This window comes from Strix aluco, chromosome 16 (assembly GCF_031877795.1).
Source record: "Strix aluco isolate bStrAlu1 chromosome 16, bStrAlu1.hap1, whole genome shotgun sequence".
NCBI lineage: Eukaryota > Metazoa > Chordata > Aves > Strigiformes > Strigidae > Strix > Strix aluco.
Genome location: NC_133946.1, coordinates 12,524,365 through 12,538,847, shown reverse-complemented (window position 1 = coordinate 12,538,847; position 14,483 = coordinate 12,524,365). Strand labels below are relative to the sequence as shown.

General features: G+C 72.9%; 4 protein-coding genes across 5 annotated transcripts; 2 read left to right on the top strand and 2 right to left on the bottom strand.

The window, feature by feature from the left end:
- The first annotated feature begins 35 nt into the window (after positions 1-35).
- YPEL4 (yippee like 4) lies at positions 36-2,748 on the top strand. Its single transcript, XM_074841868.1, has 6 exons — positions 36-300; positions 402-579; positions 1,078-1,408; positions 1,927-1,970; positions 2,077-2,185; positions 2,439-2,748. The coding sequence occupies exons 1-6, from the start codon at positions 36-38 to the stop codon at positions 2,526-2,528; spliced, it is 1,017 nt and encodes a 338-aa protein (XP_074697969.1). The 3' UTR covers positions 2,529-2,748.
- A 188-nt stretch (positions 2,749-2,936) lies between these two features.
- SERPING1 (serpin family G member 1) lies at positions 2,937-9,076 on the bottom strand. The gene is given in 12 exon segments (XM_074841867.1): positions 2,937-3,649; positions 4,244-4,463; positions 4,747-4,889; positions 5,142-5,292; positions 5,294-5,346; positions 5,420-5,557; positions 5,648-6,257; positions 6,374-6,431; positions 6,641-6,711; positions 7,635-7,886; positions 8,631-8,820; positions 8,877-9,076. Coding segments are annotated over 12 exon segments (2,337 nt in total). The 3' UTR covers positions 2,937-3,398.
- A 243-nt stretch (positions 9,077-9,319) lies between these two features.
- SMTNL1 (smoothelin like 1) lies at positions 9,320-11,492 on the bottom strand. Its single transcript, XM_074841866.1, has 7 exons — positions 11,342-11,492; positions 11,086-11,289; positions 10,671-10,867; positions 9,999-10,059; positions 9,851-9,951; positions 9,621-9,772; positions 9,320-9,545 (listed from the first exon to the last, which is right to left on the bottom strand). Exons 1-7 carry the CDS (start codon positions 11,490-11,492, stop codon positions 9,419-9,421), a joined length of 993 nt encoding a protein of 330 aa, XP_074697967.1. The 3' UTR covers positions 9,320-9,418.
- A 1,977-nt stretch (positions 11,493-13,469) lies between these two features.
- TIMM10 (translocase of inner mitochondrial membrane 10) lies at positions 13,470-14,409 on the top strand. 2 transcript variants are annotated; one of them, XM_074841983.1, is made up of 3 exons: positions 13,473-13,531; positions 13,582-13,665; positions 14,153-14,409. In XM_074841983.1, the coding sequence occupies exons 2-3, from the start codon at positions 13,595-13,597 to the stop codon at positions 14,352-14,354; spliced, it is 273 nt and encodes a 90-aa protein (XP_074698084.1). In that variant the 5' UTR covers positions 13,473-13,531; positions 13,582-13,594; the 3' UTR covers positions 14,355-14,409. The 2 variants fall into 2 exon arrangements, with proteins under 2 accessions (XP_074698083.1, XP_074698084.1); XM_074841982.1 differs by having other exon boundaries at positions 13,470-13,665.
- The last annotated feature ends 74 nt before the right edge of the window (positions 14,410-14,483 follow it).

The following is a 14,483-nucleotide window of genomic DNA, read 5'->3' as shown; positions in this document are numbered from 1 at the left end:
CCGGGGTGACGTGATGACGCACGGGGGGTGGGGCGATGGCGCTGTGCCCCCTGGGAGGCGGAGGCCGAGCCTGCCGCTGCTCCCCGGGGCTCATTTGCATCTCATCTGCATACCGCCCCGGGACCCCGCGCCGCATCCCTTCGCCTCATTTGCATCTCATTAGGCTGCGCCCCTCGGATCCGCCAGCATGGCTCCAGGGCTCATTTGCATCTCGTTTGCATGTCATCTGCACGCAGCCGCCCCCACACACGCCCCCCTTCCCCCCGCCTGATTTACATCTCATTTGCATGTGCCCCGAGGGTGCCCCCCCGAGGGGGGGGGGGGGGGCAGGGCTGGGTACACGGGGGGACCGGGGGGGCCAGGTGGGGCCCGGCTCCCGCAGCGCCCCCCGCCGCCGGGCTGACGCCGGAGGTGCCGGGCGGTGACGTCGCGGCGGCGGGATGAGTCACGGTGCCGTGATGCAGTCCCCGGGCACGCAGGGCCCCCCCGCCCCCCCCGCGGCCGCCCGGTGCCCCCGCCCGGCGCCCGCCCCGGGGACAGCGGCAGCGGCGGCAGCGGCAGCGGGGACAGCGGCAGGCGGTGAGCGGCTCCCGGGCCCCCCCGGCCCCCCCGGGAACCCTCGGGTGTCCGCCCTCGGGCCCTCCATCGGGCCCCCCCGGCACCCCCATCGTGTCCCCCCGAGACCCCCCATCGTGTCCCCCCCATCCTCCCGTCCCGGCCCCCCCCCGGCACCCCATCCCCTCCCCGGGACCCCCATCACCCCCCCCCGGGACTCTCAATACCCCCCCCGGGACCCCCACGCTCTCCCGGGACTCCCGGACCCCGCTTAGGAGGACCCCCCCCTTTCCCCAGACCCTCGGTCCCCCCTCTGCCCCCCCCTTCTCTGAGGCCCCCCCGGGGACAGCAGGGACGGGGCGGTGCCACCCGCGCTGCCCCTCGCTCCTGCGATGAGCCGGCCCGGTCTCAGCTGGCATCGGGGCGGGGGGGGGGCGAGGCGGGACCGAGAACTGGGGGTATTGGGGGGGGGGGCAGGCAGTGCCGCCCCCCTGCTCACTGTCCCCCTTTAACCCTTTGCAGGCCGCCCCCCTTTTCCGCCTCCTTCTCACCTGGGGGGGCCCGGGGCGGCGGTGCCCCCCCGACCTCGGCGCGAGAGGAACGACGGCTCTCGGCGCTCTGCTGCGCTGCTTCCCCTGCGAGCGGCTCTGCGGGGGGTGCACGGTGCCCCCCGCCCCCCCGCGCCCCCCCGGGGCCCTGCCCCCCGCCATGCCCCCCCCCCCGCCGCCGCCTGCCCCCCACCGCCCGCCTGTCCCCCCGGACCTTCCACAGCTACCTGCCGCGCTCCCACCGCACCTACAGCTGCGTCCACTGCCGGGCCCACCTGGCCAGGCACGAGGAGCTCATCTCCAAGGTGCCCCCCGCGCTGCGCCCGCGGCCCCCACCGTCCCCACGTCCCCCCCCGCGGTGACCCCGGGGCACTGGGCTTCCTCCCGGGGTGGCCCTGGCACAGCGGGCACCTCCTGCCGTGATGTCCCAGGGCACTGGGACAGCCAGCGATACCCCCACGGTGCCCCTTGTGTGACAAGAGTGCCCCCATGATGTCCCCAGGGTGGTGGGTGTGTCCCCCACAGTGTCCCCAGGGTGGTGGGTGTCCTCCCGTGCTGTCCTCAGGGTGGTGGGTGTCCCCTTAGTGTCCCCACAGCGGTGGGTGTCCCCCTCAGTATCCCCAGGGTGGTGGGTGTGTCCCCCACAGTGTCCCCAGAGTGGTGGGTGTCCCCCCATGCTGTCCCCAGGCCGCTGAGTGTCCCCCTTCAGTATCCCCAGGGTGGTGGGTGTGTCCCCCACAGTGTCCCCGGGGTGCTGGGTGTCTCCCCTCAGGGTCCCCGGGGACACGGGGCCCAGCCGGTGACTCATGCCGTGTCCCCGCAGTCCTTCCAGGGCAGCCATGGCCGTGCCTACCTGTTCAACTCCGTGTGAGTACCCCGGGGCGGGGGGACGGCAGGGGGGCGCTGGGCTGTGGGCACCGGGGGGGTCCCAGCAGTGCCGTGCCGGTGGCAGACCCGCCGCTCTCGGGCGCAGGGTGAACGTGGGCTGCGGCCCGGCGGAGCAGCGGCTGCTGCTGACGGGGCTGCACTCGGTGGCCGACATCTTCTGCCAGAGCTGCAAGACCACCCTGGGCTGGAAATACGTGAGTGCCCCCGTGCCTGGCACCCCCACCCCGGCACCCCAACTCCTGCCGCGGGCACCTCCCGGGGCACCCAGAGTCCGCCCCGCAGGCACTGCCCCAGCACCCCAAATCCCTCACCTGGGCACCTCAAAACCACCCTGGGCGCCCCAAACCTCTGCTGTGGGCTGTGGGCACCCCAAAACCGCGGTGAAGGCAGTGGGGAGGGCACCCCGCTGTGGGCAGGGGGTGTCTCACGCTGCCCACCCCCCCCCAGGAGCAGGCCTTCGAGAGCAGCCAGAAGTACAAGGAGGGGAAGTTCATCATCGAGATGTCGCACATGGTGAAGGAGAACGGCTGGGACTGAGGCGGGGGCTCGGCGGGACACCCCCACCCAGCGGCACCCCCGCCCCGGCGGGCACCTATGCTGGGGTGCTGGCAGCGGGTCCCCCCGCCCTTGCACCTCTGCCGATGCCCCGAGGGCACCCGGTGCCAGCCGGTGCCCCCCTGGGGGGGGTGCGGTGCCTGTCACCAGCACGTGGGGGCTGTGGGGGCTTTTCTAGGGCAATAAAGGCTTTTTTTTTTTAGGAAGGTGCTGGGTGTCGCCTGCCCCCGGCGCTGCCACCTCCCCTGGCTCAGCCCTGGCACCCCGGGGTGACACCTGGCACGCAGCCAGGGGGACCCTGGGGTGGGGGGGGTGTCCCTGATAGCCCCCAACTTGCCTCTCCGGCACCCGGGCTGTCCCTTCCCCTCCCCACACGCAGCAGCCGCGCAGTGGTCGGTGGGTGCGTTTATTGGGGCCTCAGGGCCCGAGGCACGGGGAGGGGGGGAGCAGGGGGGGCAGGGACCCCACACTGCCCTGTGGGGCTGGGAGGGGGTGATGGGTGGGGAGATGGGGGAGGGAGGGGTGGGGAGGTGGGGAAGGAGGGAGGGAGGGAGAAGCAGGGAGGGAGGAGGGAGGGAGGGAAACGAGGGAAGGATAGGGGCTGGAGGGTGGTTGGAGGGAAAGAGGGAGAGGGAGGAGGGAGGGACAGGGGCTGGAGGGAGGAAAAAGAAGGAAGGATGGAGGGAAAGAAGGAGGGACGTGGGCAGGAGGGATGGGAGGAGGGAGGGAAGAAAGTAGGGACAAGGGGGAGGAGGAAGGAGGGAAGGAGGGAGGGAGGGGTGAGAGGAGGGAGGGCAGGGGCAGGTGGGCAGCTGGGGCATGGGCAGGCGCAGGCAGGGGTCAGGGCAGGGGTCAGGGCTGGGGGTCGCTGAGGCGGCCCATGAAGAGGGGGATGGCGCCGGCGTCGTGCCAGAGGACGAAGAGGAAGGGGCGCAGGGCCTCCAGCAGCAGGGCCGTGCGGGCCACCGAGGTGGCCATGGCACCCGCCGCCTCCACGCCGGCCTCGTCCAGCGCCAGCACCGCCCGGTGCCGCGCCGCGTCCACCGTCACCGCCGGGCCCCGCGCTAGCCCGCACAGCTCCGCGTCCAGGAACAGCCCATAGTCTGTGGCAGCCATCTCAGAGCCGCCCCCACGGGGACCCCGGGGGGTGCGCGGGGGACAGGGGGGAGAAGTGGGGGGCCTTGGGGACCCTGGGGATGTGGGGGACGCCAGGGGCACACCGGGGACATTGGGGGCAATGGGCGGCACCAGGGGACCCTAAGGGATGTGGGGGGACACCAGGGAGATCGGGGATACTGGGGACATTGGGGACACCGGAGAGAGCAGGGGTAATATGGGGACGTGGGTACTGGGGGACACTGGGGACAAGGGGGACATTATGGGCACTGGGGGCACGGGGGCAGTGGGGCACATCAGGGGCACTGGGGACACAGGGGACACCAGGAACATGGGCGTACTGAGGAACCCTGGGGACACCAAAGGCATGGGGACACTAGCGACATTGGGGAACACTGGGGACACTGGGGAAAGGGACCCGAATAGGGACCAGGGAGGGGCCAGTGACGTCCCGCAGGGAGTGACATCACTGCACATGGCCTCCTGCGCAGGAAGTGACATCGCCCCCAGCCCACCCTGTGATGTCCAGGGCAGGCCCTGGGTCGGGGGGGGGGGGGGGGGGGGTGTGCTGGTGGCCTTACCCATGTCGTGGACCAGGGCCACCACGTCCAGGGCGAGGTCGAGGCGCAGGCGGGGCAGGGCCAGGGCAGTGGCCCGGGGGGGGGTGTGGGCCGCCCGCCGCAGCAGCCCCAGGAAGGTGGGGGGGTCCAGCGCCCGCTCCAGGGCCCCCAGTGCCTCCAGGGGCCCCTGTGGCACCAGCACCACCAGGCTCATCCCCCCACTCAGCTCCAGCCGCCCCACCTGCGGATGGGCCCCGGCCCTCAGCGCCACTGCAGTGATGTCACAGCTCGGCAAACCCCCCAGTACCACCGCAGTGATGTCACAGCCCAGCAACACCCCCAGTGTCACCGCAGTGACGTCACAGCCCAGCAACCCCCCCAGTACCACCGCAGTGATGTCACAGCCCAGCAACCCCCCCAGTGCCGCTGCAGTGATGTCACACCCTTTTATCCTCCCCACCAAGTGCCAAGGGAGTGACGCCACAGCCCAACATCCCCCCCGTGCCCCAGCCAGCGGTGGGTACCTGGACCTGCAGGCGGGGGTCAATGAAGGAGGCCACCGGGTACTTCTTGCTGGTCATGGTGGGCACCATGCGGGGAGGGCGCCCGGGGCGCAGGAAGGGCAGCGGCATCGTCTGCTTGGCCTTCAGCGGCGTGCGCCATGTGGCTGCAGGGACACGGCACCGGGGCTGCGGGGGACGGGGGGGACCCGGGGGCCACGTGGGACGACCTCGGGCTCAGACGCACAATGGCTGCTGGGCAGATCCCGGGGCAGATCCCTGAGCCAACCCCCTGGGCAAATCCTGGGGCAGATCCCTGAGCCAACCCCCCGGGGCAGATTCTGGGGCAAATCCTGGGGCAGATCCCTGAGCCAACCCTGGGGGCAGATTCTGGGGCAGATCCCGTCCCGGGGCCATACCCTGGAGGTGGACGGCGCTGAGCAGCATCAGGTGGGGCTGTGGGGGCAGCGCAGGCAGGAGTGCGGGCAGCAGCCCCTGGCTGGCCTCGCGCACCCACGCGTTGACGCGCAGCAGGTCCAGGCTCTCGTTGCCGCTCAGCGCCCGCGGGCGGGGCGCCATAGAAGTGCCAGGACTCATTGAGGAAGCGGGGCCGGAGGCTCAGTCCTGCCCGATGGCACGGTTGGCATCAGCCCCGCGCCGGCCCCGGCCCCGGCGGCCCCACCAGCACCCGCCTCACCTGGGTGGTGGAAGATCTGTGCGGCGGAGAAGAGTCCGGGCGCGCTGGCGAGCTGCCGCAGGGCCGCGTGCGGGCAGGCCAGCCCCGGGGGGTGTGCCAGGACGGCGGCCAGGCGCTCACGGGTCTCACCGCGGGCACCTGCGGGCACAGGGGAGGCTCAGCGAGGCCATGCCGGGCCGGGCCGGCCGCGGGTGGTGCCGGTGCTGGTGCCGGCGGGCAGCCCCTCACCCAGCAGAAGGTGCGAGAGCCCCATGACCACATTGATGGGGGAGAAGAGCAGGTTGGCGTCGGGCTGGGCAGCCTCCGCCATGTGCTGGTAGAAGCGGAGGGCGAAGGTGCCCAGTGCCTCGGCCACGGCTGCCCGCTGCTCCTCCGTGGGTGCCCCACAGGCCTTGGACGGCTCCTCGTCCCCAGGGCACGGTGGGGCGCTGGTGCCCGGTGTGCTGGGGGGTCCCTCTGTGGTGCTGAGGGGTCTCTCAGTGGTGTTGGGGGGTCTCTCAGTGGTGCTGAGGTGTCCCCCTGTGATGCTGGGGGGTCCCTCTGTGGTGCTGGGGGGTGTCTCGGCGGTGCTGGGTGCGGGCGCTGCCGTGCTGCCGTTCGACGTGGCGCCCAGCTCCTGGGGTGCTCCCTCAAGCACCTCAGGGCTGGGGGGGTCTGTGGGCTTGAGGGGGACATCTGATCCAGGCAGCTCCTCAGGGTGGGCACGTGGGGTGGGCGCAGGCAGGATGGGGGCCCCCACATCCCCCGGGGGGCCCAGGGCGGGATGGGGGGGCACCAGCAGCATCGGGTGCTGCCTGAGCAGCTTCAGCCTGCTGGGAGAAGCCTCCGGGGTGGGCACCTGGGTACCAGGACCGGGGTGAGGGGGGGTGCAGGGGCACCCAGGTGGGGGGCTCAGGGAGGGGGGGCATGGGGGCACCTGGGTGCGGGGAGCCCGTGTCCCTGGGCCACACTTACCGGGGTGACAGTGGCCACCAGCCACACCAGGGGCAGCCAGAGCGTCACGGTGGGCATCCTGGAGGCAAGCGGAGGTCAAGGGCTTGACGGGCCACCCGATCACCCCACCCCCAGCTCCCAGCACCCCCCCTTGGCACCCAAAACCCTCCCACCCCACCCCGGCACCCCGCACCACCCGTACCCCCCGCCCGGGGGTGCCTCCCCCGCTCTGACCGCCCCCCGGGGAGGCGGGGTGCGGGGGCAGGAGGACGCAGCCCCCGGGCTCACCTGGGTGCGCGGCGGGTCGGGGCCCTGCGTGTCCGGCCGGCGCGGGGGGGGTCTGGCGGGTCCGGCCCCGCCTGGTTAAAGATTAAGGAGGGCGGCGGGAGGCCGCGAGGTTTCCCGTAAATCAGCCGCGCCGGCGGAGGGGGGTGCCCGGGCAGCGGGGGGGGGGGGGAGCTGGGCCCAGGCACGGCCCCCCCGCCCCTTCCAGCCCCGCGTCCCGCTCTGCTCCCGGCGCTGGAGGACCAACCCCTCGGGCAGCCACCTCTGGGAGGTGGGGGGTGCTCTGGGCCCCCCAGCTGCCCCCCCAATGACCCCTGGGGGGACAAGGGGAACTCTGGGCACCCAAACTGCCCCCCCCTTAACCCCCCGTGGGGACAAGGGGCAGTCTCACCCCTCAAGCCCCAGCTCAAGCTCTCTGCCCTTGTCCCTCTGGTCTCCCAGTGACTTGGGGGGAGGCCCAGGTGGTGTGACACCCCCCCCTCCGGGGTGACTCCCTCCACACTCCTCTGCTGCCCTGGGGAGGGGGGCGGATAGGCACCACCTGGCCCCTCTGCCCTCCAGCATTGCCCAGGGTGGGTCCTGGGCAGGTCTGGCCCTCATCCCCCCCATCTCTATGGTCCCAGGGTCCCCAAAGCCTGTCTGGCCCCTCATCCCCCCCCATCTCTATGGTCCCAGGGTCCCCAAAGCCTGTCTGACCCCTCATCCCCCCCATCTCTATGGTCCCAGGGTCCCCAAAGCCTGTCTGGCCCCTCATCCCCCCCATCTCTATGGTCCCAGGGTCCCCAAAGCCTGTCTGGCCCCTCATCCCCCCCATCTCTATGTCCCCCCGTGCTGGGGGCGGGGCTGGAGCATCTTGCCCCGCCTCCCCAGGGGCGCGGCCCGGTGCAGCCCCCCCCAGCAGCACTGGGCATTGGGCATCGGTGGCCATGAACAGGAGGATCGCCAAGGTGGGCACCGGGGGGGCACCGGGGGGCACCGGGGACCGACGCGGCCGTACCCCCGTGACGGCACCGCACCAGGCGGGCCGGATGGGGGCGCGGGGGGGTCCTGGGGTCAGCACCGAGCGGTGGCTGGTCTCGGGGTGCGGAGGTCCCGGTACCGCGGCGCCGGTGCGGGGACGCGGGGGGCGCGGGGGTGGCGGGGCGGGGGGCGGCGGTACCGGGCAGAGGGTGTCCGGTGCGGGGGTGCCGGTGCCGGGCCGCGGGGGGTGTTTCCCCGGTTTCTCCGGTTTCGTTTCCCCCGGTGGCAACTGCTCCACGCGGGGCGTGGCTTAGAAGTGCCCCCCCCGCCCCACGGGGGGGTGTCCCGGGGTGTTCCCCGCCCAGTGACGGCCCCGCGCAGGAGCTGGCGGAGGTGCAGCGCTGGGGGGGGGCCCGCGGGGTGCGGCCGCTCGACGGTGACGTGCGGCGCTGGGAGGGGCTTCTGCTGCCCGTGAGTTGGGGGGGGGCCCAAGGGGGCCTGGGGGGGTCCCTTGGGGAGCGGGGGGGGGGAACTGGGCACGGGGATCTGGGGGGACCCTGGGGAGTGGGAGGATCCCTGGGGGTCTCTGGGCAGGGGGAGGCCCTGGGGAACGGGAGGGGGGTCCTGGGAGCTGGTGGGGGAGGCCCTGGGCACAGGGGTTGGTCCCTTGGGGCATGGGGAACCGGGGGAGAGGGGGGTTCCCCTGGGGGCGCGGGGGGCTTGGGGGGGACTACGGGGTGCCTGGGGAGGGAGATGAGCTCCGGGGGGGACGGGGGGGTGCCCTGCGGACATGGAGGGTCTCCTGGGGGCACTGTGTGGGTGGCAACACGGGGGAGGGTCCCCCTGGGGACACTGTGTGGGGACCCTGGGGTCCTGCGCTGGGGGGCACTGGGTGGGGGTTCCCCTCCTGGGGGGCTCGGGGGGGCGGTGTCTCCAGGGGGTGCACTGGGTGTCATGGCCGGGACGGGGATCCCCCCGCGATGGGCATGTCTGAGGTGCCCCCCCCTTACCACGGCAGAACAACCCCCCGTACAACGCGGGTGCCTTCCGCTTCGAGCTGACCTTCTCCCCCCACCACCCGCTGGCCCCCCCCCACCTCACCCTGCGCACCAGCATCTACCACCCCGGCGTGGACCCCGACGGCGGCGTCCTGCCAGCCCCTCACCTCCACCCAGCACTGGCTGCCTCCACCCGCGCCCTCCAAGGTGGGCACCTCGGGATGGCTGTGGGGGGGCCCGGCGGGAGGGGAGGCCTGCCCTGACCCCCCCCCCTGTGGTGCCCGCAGTGCTGCAGGACCTGCTGCTGCTGCTCGACAGCCCGGACCCCCAGCGGGTGCTGCGCCCGGAGCTGGCCCGTCAGCTCCAGCAGCAACCTGAGGTTTTCCAGCGCCGGGCGGAGGAACACACCCGCCGCCACGCCGAGCAGCGCCCCGACCCCCCCGGGGGTCCTGAGCCCCCCGCACCGGGGGCACCCCGCCATTGCCCCCGTCTTGGTGCTGGAGCCTGGACCCCAGCCGGGCACCACGGCGACGGGTTCTGGCACCTCAGTTATAAATTTACTCCTGCTCCTCCTTTGGCCCTGTGACGCCTCACTGGGGTGGTGGGGGGCACCGGGGAGGTGCTGCCAGCCCTGAGGGGTTGTCGTGTCCCCCCCCACTGCCTGCTTGTCCCCGCTGCCGGGACTTGGTGCCAGTGTCCCCCCGCGAGAGACGAGGCCGCTGCAGCCCGGCACCACGAAGCCTTTACTGCTGGGGGATGAAATGTTGGGGGTGTGTCACGAGTGGGGGGCCGTGGGGGACCCCCCCTCAGCGCTTCTTGGTCTTCACAGCCCCTTGGCCACCAGGCAGCGGTACAGCTCCTGCAGGTACGTGTAGACACACTTGGCGTCGGGCACCGGCAGCCGCACCATGTCCTCCACCTCCAGCAGCGGGGCGCAGCCCGCCCGCTCCCTGCGGGGACACCGCTGTCACCCGGCGCCCTCCACCCGCGGACGGGGGGTGGGGGGGCACCGGGGGTGCTCTCACTCGGCGGTGGCGAAGGCCAGGGCAAAGTTGTGCCGGCGGGCGCCGGGCTCCAGGCTGCCGTAGTCGAAGGCGTCGGGGAAGAAGCTGTGGAGGAGGGCGCAGAAGGCCAGGCCGCTGCCCCAGCTCCCCGAGAAGTTCTGCACCTCCACGTGCTGCCGCGGCGGGGGGGTGGGGGTCAGGACACCCCACGGACGCCCCACGGAGCGTGTGTCCCCCCCCCCGGTGCTCACCTGGTAGCCGCGGGTCCTGGAGCGGCACCACTCCAGCAGCATGGCCTTCACCGCGGCCGTGCCCCCGACCGCTTCAGGTGCGGGCCGGCCCCGTGGCTGCCCTGGGGGGGACGCCGGGTGCCGTGGGACTCCCACAACCCCCCGGCACCTGCTCCACACGTGGCTCCCCCTCGGCCCGACCCTCCTGGTGACTCCCCATCGGCCACAGTCTGCCCCCAGGGGACCCCCATTGCACAGTGTCCCTGACCCCCCACCAGTGCCCCCCATTGCCCTGTGTCCCCCCCCAATACCCCCACTGCCCCATAGCCCCCCCCAGTCCCCTCATTCTCCTCATGGCCTCCCCAAAACCCCCATTGCCCTTGTGCCCCCCAATATCCCCATGCCCCCCATGGCCCCCAGTCACCCCCTACCCCCCATTTCCCCACAGCCCCCCCCATTCCCCTGTGTCCCCTCAATACCCCCACTGCCCCATGGCCCCCCAGTCCCCCCATTCTTGTCACTTCCCCATGGCCCCCCCAAAATCCCCACTGCCCTGTGTCCCCCTGCCATACCCCCACTATCCCATAGCCCCCCCAGTGCCCCCCACCCCCCATTTCCACAGCCCCCCCTATTGTCCTATGCCCCCCCAACCCCCCCACTGCCCCCATGCTCCCCATGCCCACCAGCCCCCCCCGTGCCCCCCGGCCCCTCTCACCCTCCAAACTTCTCAGGATGGCGCTGCGCCCCTGCGCCCGGGCACTCACGCGTGGCCGCCCCCCAGCCCCCTCCAGCCTCGGCCTCCCGGGGGGCACCCGGCCCCGCGCCCCCTCCGCTGGCGCACCCCTGCGGGCACACGGGTGGCCCCGTGGGTGGGGGTGAGGGCACCGCTGCGGGTGGGCCAGCCATGGGGGGGGGTGGGGGGGGGTGGGCTGGGGGATTCCCACAGGGCTGTGGGGTGCCCACCGTGGGGCACCCGTGGGGCCGTGCCCCCCCACCCCCACTCACCTCTTGTTGCCCCCGAGCCCTCGGTGGCACCCACTGCAAGGGAGAGACGAGGGGTCAGTGACCCCACCGCGGGGTGGGGGCACCCCATCCCCTCCAGGCACCGGCGAGGTGCCAAATTGGGGGAGCGGGGGTGGGGGCATCCCTGGGGCACCATCAGGGGTTGGAGATCCCCCCCAAAGAGAAGGGGACACGGAGGGGACCCCAGGGGACTCCGGTGACACAGGCAGTGCCCTGCCCAGAGCAGCCCTTACCTGTGGGGGATGTGGGGGACACTGGGGACACCACAGGGGACGTGGGGGACATGGGGGACGTGGGGCTGGTGGCCCCCCCCGGGGACGAGCAGGGGGGGAACTCGGGCCACAGCTCGTCCTCCTCGTCCTGCAGCCAGGCGGGGTCCTGCGGGGACAGTGGGGGTGGCAGTGCCAGCACGGCCACTGTCACCCCTGTCCCCACACCTGCCACCCCCCCCCAATATCCCTGGCTGTGCCCCCCCCGTGTCCCTCTCACCTGCCGGCCCGGGTGCTGCCCGCTGCTGCTGGCCCCAGCTCCTCCTGTGCCTCCCCCCCAGTGCCCCCCCTGGCTGGCTCTGCCTTGGCATCGTCCCCGGTGTCCCCTGTGCCCCTGGTGTCACCTCCCATGTCCTCAGCAGCTCTGGCATCGCCCCCTGCAGCCTCTCCCTTGGCGTCCCCCCCCGTGTCCCCCCCCGTGTCCCCTGCTCCCTTGGCATCGCCCCCCTCATCCTCAGCGGCTTTGTCATTGCCCCCCATGTCCCCTGCTCCCTTGGTGTCACCTCCCTCATTCTCAGACACCCTGGTGTCACCCCCCCTCATCCTCAGATGCCTTGGGGTCCCCCCCCGTGTCCTCTGCTCCCTTGGTGTCACCCCCACCATCCTCAGATGCCTTGGGGTCCCCCCCTGTGTCCCCTGCTCCCTTGGTGTCATCCCCCTCATCCTCAGCTGCCTTGGGGTCCCCCCCTGTGTCCCCTGCTCCCTTGGTGTCACCCCCACCATCCTCAGATGCCTTGGGGTCCCCCCCGTGTCCCCTGCTCCCCTGGTGTCACCCCCCCCATCCTCAGATGCCTTGGGGTCCCCCCCCGTGTCCCCTGCTCCCTTGGTGTCACCCCCCCCATCCTCAGCTGTCTTGGGGTCCCCCGCTGTGTCCCCCTTTGTCCCCGCCCCTCGCCCGTCACCCCCATCGCCCCCCGTTGCCCGAGGGTCCCCCCCGCCGGGCCGAGCTGCTGCTTCTCCACTGCCCCCGCTGCCCCCCCATCCTCTGGCCCCGCGGGGGGGTGAGGGGGGGTGCGGGGGTGTCCGGGGTGGGGGTTGTCAGCGTCTCCCTGGGGCTCCATGCTGCTGCGGTCACTGCTGCAGGGGCACAGGGCTGTCACTGGGGTGCCTCCCCCCAGCTTGTCCGTGTCCCCCATAGCCCCCCAGCCCGGCTACCCCCCACCCTGCCCTTGTTCCATGCCCCCCCCCAGCCCTGACACCCCCATTCTCCCACTCTGGGCACCCTCATTGCCCCTGCACATTCCTGTAACCCCCCCATTCCCCCTCCCAACCTCCCATGTCCCCGTCCTGACCCCCCCACATCCCCTCCCACCCCCCCATTCTGCCTCTCAGCCCCCCGCCCCGCCATGTCCCCCTCCCGACCCCCCCCACCCCCCCAGACACCCCCCTACCCCCGTACTGCCCCCCCCCCCACTTCCCGATCCCCAACGTTCACCCCCGCCCTGCCATGTCCCCTCCGGGCCCCCCAAACCCACTCCACCACCCCCTTATTCCCCTCCAGACCCCCCCGCCCCCCTGTGTCCCCTCCGGGCCCCCAAACCCACTCCACCACCCCCTTATTCCCCTCCCAGACCCCCCCGCCCCCCTGTGTCCCCTCCGGGCCCCCCAAACCCACCCCCCCACCCTCCTATTCCCCTCCCAACGCCGCCACGCCCCCCTATATGCCCTCCCGGCCCCCCAAATCCCCCCCCCTCTATTCCCCTTCCCCACCCCCCGTGTCCCCTCCCAGCCCCCCACCCCCCCCCTCACCCCCTATCCCCCCTGTCCCCGTACCCTCCCGCTCCCGCCGCCCCGGTCGCTCTCCCCGGCCCCGCCCCCCCGGGGCTATTTTTACCCGGCGGGGGCAGGTGCCGCCTTCACTCACCGCCCACCCCGCGGGGCGCGGGGCACGCGTGGGGGGGACACACACACGTGGGGACGGGCGGGGACGGCGCGGGGTGGACACACGGACACCCCCGCCCGGGCACCGGGGACACCCCAAAGGAGCCCGCGGGGGGACACGGGGGGTCACGGAAGACCCGGACAGGGACGGGGGGACTGGGGGGACACGGGGGGACACGGGTATGTGGGGGGACATCGGGGGGTCACGGGCACGGGGGGGGACACGGGGGACACGGGCTCGCGTGGGGACAGGGGGGACACAGCGGGGTCACGGAGGGTCGCGGAGACCCCCGGGGGTGTTGCCCAGTTCCGGCCCCGCCCCCCGCGGCGGTGGCCCCGCCCTCCTGGCCCGCCCCCTCCCGCGGTGCCCTATCAGCGTGGGGGACGCGCCCTCTTTCCCACCTTCCTGGTTCCCATTGGCCGAAGCCGGCGGCGGGGCGGGGCGTTCCTGCGCGTGGGCGGAAGCGCGGCGCCCACGTGCTTCCTGCCCGGAGCCGCCGAGGGGTCCCGGGCCGAGCCCCGCCGAGCCCCGCCGAGCCGGGCCGGGCAGAGCCGAGCCCCGCCGAGCCCCGCCGAGCCGGGCCCGGCCGCCATGGACCCGCTGCGGGCCCAGCAGCTGGCGGCCGAGCTGGAGGTTGACATGATGGCCGACATGTACAACCGGTGCGCCCGTCCGGGGCGGGGAGGGGCAGCGGCACTTGGGGGGGGGGGGGGGGGGCACTGGGGGTGCTGGAGGGTCTGGGGAGGTGCTTGGACCTGGGGTGCTGGGGTGACTCTGGGGCGTGGGGCTGAGATGGTGGGGGGTGCGCGGGGATGGGGGTGGTACTGGGGGGGCATTGGGGGTTCTGGGACACTGGAGCACCCAGGTGTGTTGGGGAGTGCCTGGGATGGGGGGGGGGGAGCATTGGGGGCTGCGGGAGGCACTGGGGGGTGCCCTTGGGGGGAGTACTAGGGGGTGTCAGAGGCTCTGCGGGACCCTGTGGGTGGAGGGGTGTTGAGGGGAGTGCTGGGTGTGCCTGGGGAATTTGGGGGCACTGAGGATGGGGGACACTTGGGGGGGTTCTGGGGTGCCTGAGGATGGCAGTGACCCCGGGGGGGGTTGGAGGTGTTGGGGTGCTGGGGGGTGCCCGGGGCTGACGGTGCCGTGCAGGATGACGCAGGCGTGCCACCGAAAAGTGCGTCCCCCCCACTACAAGGACGCGGAGCTGTCGAAGGGGGAGAGCGTGTGCCTGGACCGCTGCGTGGCCAAGTACCTGGAGGTCCACGAGAGGATGGGCAAGAAGCTGACGGAGCTGTCGCTGCAGGATGAGGAGCTCCTCAAGCGCATGCAGCAGGGCACGGGCACCGCCTGAGCCCCCCCCGGCCCCCCACTCCCCCTCACCCCAATAAACTGGAGGCTTTGGGACAGCTGGTTTCCTTCTATCGCCCCCCCCAAGCCACCCCGTGGTGACGTGTTGGGATACGCGCCGGCGGATGCTGCA

Bases quoted from the DNA above. Each gene is read 5' to 3' on its own strand.
- SMTNL1 (XM_074841866.1), bottom strand. From the start codon at position 11,492: ATGCCAGAGCTGCTGAGGACATGGGAGGTGACACCAGGGGCACAGGGG. The intron at 9,773-9,850 runs GTGAGCACCGGG...CCGCCGCGGCAG, and splicing joins CCAGGACCCGCGGCTACCAG to CACGTGGAGGTGCAGAACTT. The intron at 9,546-9,620 runs GTGAGAGCACCC...GTGTCCCCGCAG, and splicing joins CTGGCCTTCGCCACCGCCGA to GGAGCGGGCGGGCTGCGCCC.
- TIMM10 (XM_074841982.1), top strand. From the start codon at position 13,595: ATGGACCCGCTGCGGGCCCAGCAGCTGGCGGCCGAGCTGGAGGTTGAC. The intron at 13,666-14,152 runs GTGCGCCCGTCC...GGTGCCGTGCAG, and splicing joins ATGGCCGACATGTACAACCG to GATGACGCAGGCGTGCCACC.
- YPEL4 (XM_074841868.1), top strand. From the start codon at position 36: ATGGCGCTGTGCCCCCTGGGAGGCGGAGGCCGAGCCTGCCGCTGCTCC. The intron at 301-401 runs GTGCCCCCCCGA...CGCCGCCGGGCT, and splicing joins CATTTGCATGTGCCCCGAGG to GACGCCGGAGGTGCCGGGCG. The intron at 1,971-2,076 runs GTGAGTACCCCG...TCTCGGGCGCAG, and splicing joins GCCTACCTGTTCAACTCCGT to GGTGAACGTGGGCTGCGGCC.